Source organism: Elephantulus edwardii, unplaced genomic scaffold (genome assembly GCF_000299155.1).
Source record: "Elephantulus edwardii isolate Elephantulus edwardi_28Jun2011 unplaced genomic scaffold, EleEdw1.0 scaffold00021, whole genome shotgun sequence".
NCBI lineage: Eukaryota > Metazoa > Chordata > Mammalia > Macroscelidea > Macroscelididae > Elephantulus > Elephantulus edwardii.
This window is the reverse complement of record NW_006399771.1, coordinates 27,340,090-27,344,461: the sequence shown is the minus strand read 5'-3', so window position 1 is coordinate 27,344,461 and position 4,372 is coordinate 27,340,090. Positions and strand designations below refer to the sequence as shown.

Genomic DNA, 4,372 nt, shown 5'->3' with positions numbered 1-4,372 from the left:
TAGATCTGAACCCTGTCTATCCTCATTTTCTCTGACATACCTGACCCCAGAGTTGCAGTCATCGTGCCAATCCATCTCAGGTCTTCCTCTCTTTCACTGACCTTCTACCTTTCCAAGCATGATGCCTCTCTCCAAGGAATAGCTCCTCATGTGTGAGATGAAGCTTCACCTTACTTGTAAGGAACACCCTGGCTGCACTTTCTCCAAGACATAGCGCTTTATTCTTTTGTCCAGCACTCTTCTCTAACACCCTAACTCAAAGGCATCAATTCTTTTTCTGTCATCCTCATTCATTGTCCAGTTCTCAGATGCATAGCAAGCAACTGAAAAGACCATGGCTTGAATCAGGCACACCTTGGTCTTTACACTGATATCATTGCTTTTCAGGACTTTGACAATGTTCCTCACGGATCCTGACTGCTAGTACCACGGGTATTGATCGTGGATCCAAGTAAGATGAAATCGTTGACTGTTTCAATCTTATCTCCATCTAGCATCACGATAATTATTGGTACAAGTAGTGCAAATTTTTGTCTTCTTGATATTGAAAAGCAATTAATATTGAAGTTTATAGACCTTGATCTGTAGTAAGGCTTCAAGTCCTCGCTTTCAACAAACAACCTTATGTCATCTGAATAATGCATGTTGTTAAGTCTTCTTCCAATCCTGATGCCATATTTTCCTTCATAAAGTTCACCTTCTCCAAAGACTTACTCAGCATACAGATTGAATTGGCATGGAGACTACAGCTCTGAAGCACACCTTTCCCAATTTTAAACCATGCAGCGTTCCTTTGCTCTGTTCAGACACCTTCTTGGTGTAGATACAAGGCTGTTTGTTGTCGAGTTGGAACTGATCCACAGCTGCCCTTTCAGTGGGTTTTCAGAGGCAGCAACTCACAAAGGAAGAGATTATCCATAGTTCTCCCACAGAGCAGCTGGTGGATTAGAACCGAGGGACTTTGGGATTGCAGCACAAGGCTGTCTTCTTTAATGTTTACGGGTGTAAGAAGCTGCAGTGCCAACACAAAGGCAGGCAGCTCAATGCCACTTGCGTATTCTGCGGGAGAAGATAGGCAGTCTTCTTTCGTGCTAATTACAGTTTCTGAAAACCTGCTAGAGGTTCGTTCGGCAGAGTCAGTTCCGGCTTGGATGGCAACGAGTTATAACAGAACAAGCAACAGGCTTAGAGGGTGGAAGCCAAAAGGTCACAGATGTTTTCTGGCTCCTAACATGGTATTCCTTCCATCACATCAAATTGAAATGGCTAGAAAAAGACCAGAGCCACCACTCCAATTCAAATACAATTGAATTTGGGAGCCCGCCCTGAAAAAAGAAACTGGCACATGCGCAGTCTTGCACCAGAGACCCCACCCGAGAGGCCGCGGACTCCGAGCCCGCAGGAGGCCCCTCCCACCTCACCCGATGGCTCGGAACCTCTCCCGCCACTCCCCGCCTCTTTCCGCCCGGAAGCCTTCCTAGTTTTGCCGGATGTTGTTGTGTGTCTGAGAGCACGTGAGGCGCTCATACGTCATCACAGGCACGCGTAGGAAATATGGCGGCTGCTGGTGTAGTGAGCGGGAAGGTAAGTAACGGCCTAGGACAGCATGCTTGATATTACTTGGAAGGAGGATTTTTATCCCCTGGAGACTGGTCGCGGGAGGACGTGAAGGCCCTCCCGCCACGCGAACATCACAGGGCAGATGGAAGAGTGTAGGACATGGTGGTGTCAGCTGTTTTCCATAGAATGCCGGCTCAGTCCTTGAATTTGAGACCCTCTTTCCAGTTCCTGTGCCATCTAGTTCTCCACGCTGTTGCTCTGTGCCCTGCCTTAGAGCGGTGTAATTTTATTCGTGTTATCTTTTCTACGGGACTGGTAGTTCCCTAGTTCCTGAGTGTAGTTCCTTATATGTCGACCCTTCTGATTCCAGTGTCCTTCCTGTCTTTGAATCATTTCCCTAAATTGCCCTTCTGTGCTGTGCTCCGGTAAAGGTGTCTGTCATCGCCTCTTTGCTCAGTATTAAAGGAACTGAGGGTAGATGCTAAGCAGCTCTATGCTTTGAATAAGTTAAGGGATCCACTTTACCAAAAGAGCTGAGGTATGTTTCCAATAGCAGGATGTTGCCAGTGGAGCAGGGCTTGTTTCCAATCCTGGAGTTGGAGATTTATTCAGTTCCATAATGCTTGCCTAACTAAACTTTTATTCAGGACACTTCAAGGCTTCTCTGTGTGTTATCTGTGGTGCCTCTTGACCGAAGTGGTCAGTGACCTCCCAGTTGGTTAGAACTAGAGTTAGGTATACAGGAGGTTTGGTTGCTATCCACCTTCCTGAAGGGACCTCTCGTGCCCATTGGTTAGGGTCACCAGTTTCATGACCTGCCATTGGCCGCATTTCCCAGTGTAGGAGTATTTGATAAATATTTGGGTTTGGTGATGACTCATCATATACTAGAGACTGTTTACTCTTGGCAGGTAGCTTCCTCTGTCAGTTTCACTCATGTTCCCTCTGCACACCCCTCTTCACCCTGCTTTAAATTACTTTCTGACACTTGTGGTTTAGTGGACGGACTACTAGATCTGGTATAGGAACAACAAATATTGTCGAGGTATTGCTATTTAATCAGAAGACTAACATTTGGAAATGGAATCGCGATGATTTTCTTTTGTATTTCGTCTTCATGAATTTCAAAAAGACTACATGCTGGCTGTTTAAATTATATCGTAGGTGTTTTTTAATTCTTCTGGCCCCTTGGTTTCTTGATGGTTTATGCCTTTTACTCTTAAGGGTGAATGCTGATAATCTGCTTAGCTTTTTATGTATTTGAAGGTCAAATTTATTTATTTATTTGATTTTTTATATGGGAGAATCCGGTCCACGATATTCCAGGAAGGACGCTTTCATTTGAACTACATCTTCCTTTATTTAGATTAGGCTTGATTTGAAAGAAGCCAGGAGGTGATGAAAAGGAGTTCGGAAATATGTAACTTTCTCTCCGCCTGCATACAATTCCTCTCAGGGTTTTACATTTTAAAGTAGGCCTATATTTTGTAATTCTTGGTTTATCACCTGATTTACTTTTCAACAAAAAGTTAATTGCTGTCCAATTGAAACCAGCTCATAGCTAACCCTTCCATGGCCTTTCAGAGGCTGTAAACTGAAGAGGAGGAGATTGCCCATCTTTGTCCATGTAGCACCTGGTGGATTTAAACTGCTTGGCCTTGGGGTGACAGTGTATCTCCTTATTCACTTGGCTACCAGAGCACCTCATTTAGTCTTAATCATTGCAAATTCGTGTGCAGCATTTTCATCATTGAATAAAATTTTGTCTTTGCCAAAAGATACTCCTCTCTGAAATAATACTTTATTTTATTATTATAATAATAATACTCTGAAATAATTGTCATGGTCGGTAAACAAAAGAAGAATCAAACACATGTTCTGCCCTTCAGTAAGTTCAGATCTGATTTAATGGCATCATCATTTACTTGGTTGTGTGTAAACAAACTTAGAAGCATCAACTTTTATGACATCTAATCAATAAGTCATACCAGTTTTACTTTTTCTTTTTTGTTTATAACCATGAAAGTAGCAATCAAAGCTCATTAACTTATCATAGAGAGTCACACTACCTTACTGGATTTATCTGAAAGTTCCCTATGTCCCAATCTTGTTTCTTCGGGAAAAGAGAATGGGAATGAATCAATTGCTGGGGTATGAGAGTGTGTGCGTGTGTGTGCGTGTGTGTGTGTGTGTGTGTGTGTGTGTGTGTGTCTTTCTCTCTGCTCCCATCTCTCTGGATTCATATTTATCTTTTCTTTCTTTCATTCATTCATGTCTCCACTCTCAACAAAGGTTTAGATAAGATCTGTCCAGTTTAAAAATTCAAGGCAGTATATATTTATGACTTGTTATATTTAAAAAAAAATATAGATGCTGGGTTACATTCCACATCTATTGAATTAGAATGTGTCAGTGTAGAAATTTAGGATACCCCATGTAATTTTTGTATAACTTTGTTTTGCTTGCTTTGAACTTGGCATATTAGGAAATGATGGAGATAGGAAATTATTCTTAGGGTGCAGCAGTGTGGGCGTTATCTGCAAAGACCACCTTTCCTCTCTAGCAAATGAACAGAGTTGAGTTATTGGATGAGTTATCACAGAGTAGGGGAAGGGGAAAAGGAAATAACCTGAAATGTTGTTGTTATGTGCTGTCGAGTCGCTTGCGACTCATAGCGGCCCTATGTATAACAGCCCTAAACTCCGCTCTGTCCTGTGCCAATCACACCGTCTCTGACACTCCCATCCCAATTATCCCAGTCACTGAATCAATCCACCTCATAGAGGGCCTTCCTCTCCTGCGCCGTCCCTCT

General features: G+C 42.8%; 1 protein-coding gene across 2 annotated transcripts in view; it reads left to right on the top strand.

Moving 5' to 3' along the window:
• The first annotated feature begins 1,542 nt into the window (after positions 1-1,542).
• TBC1D15 (TBC1 domain family, member 15) overlaps positions 1,543-4,372 on the top strand; it is a 137,493-nt gene continuing 134,663 nt past the window's right edge. For both annotated transcript variants that reach the window (XM_006882569.1, XM_006882570.1), the window contains exon 1: positions 1,543-1,584. In XM_006882569.1, the coding sequence (XP_006882631.1) occupies positions 1,555-1,584 (30 nt within the window). In that variant the 5' untranslated portion in view covers positions 1,543-1,554. The remainder of the gene's footprint in view (positions 1,585-4,372) is intronic.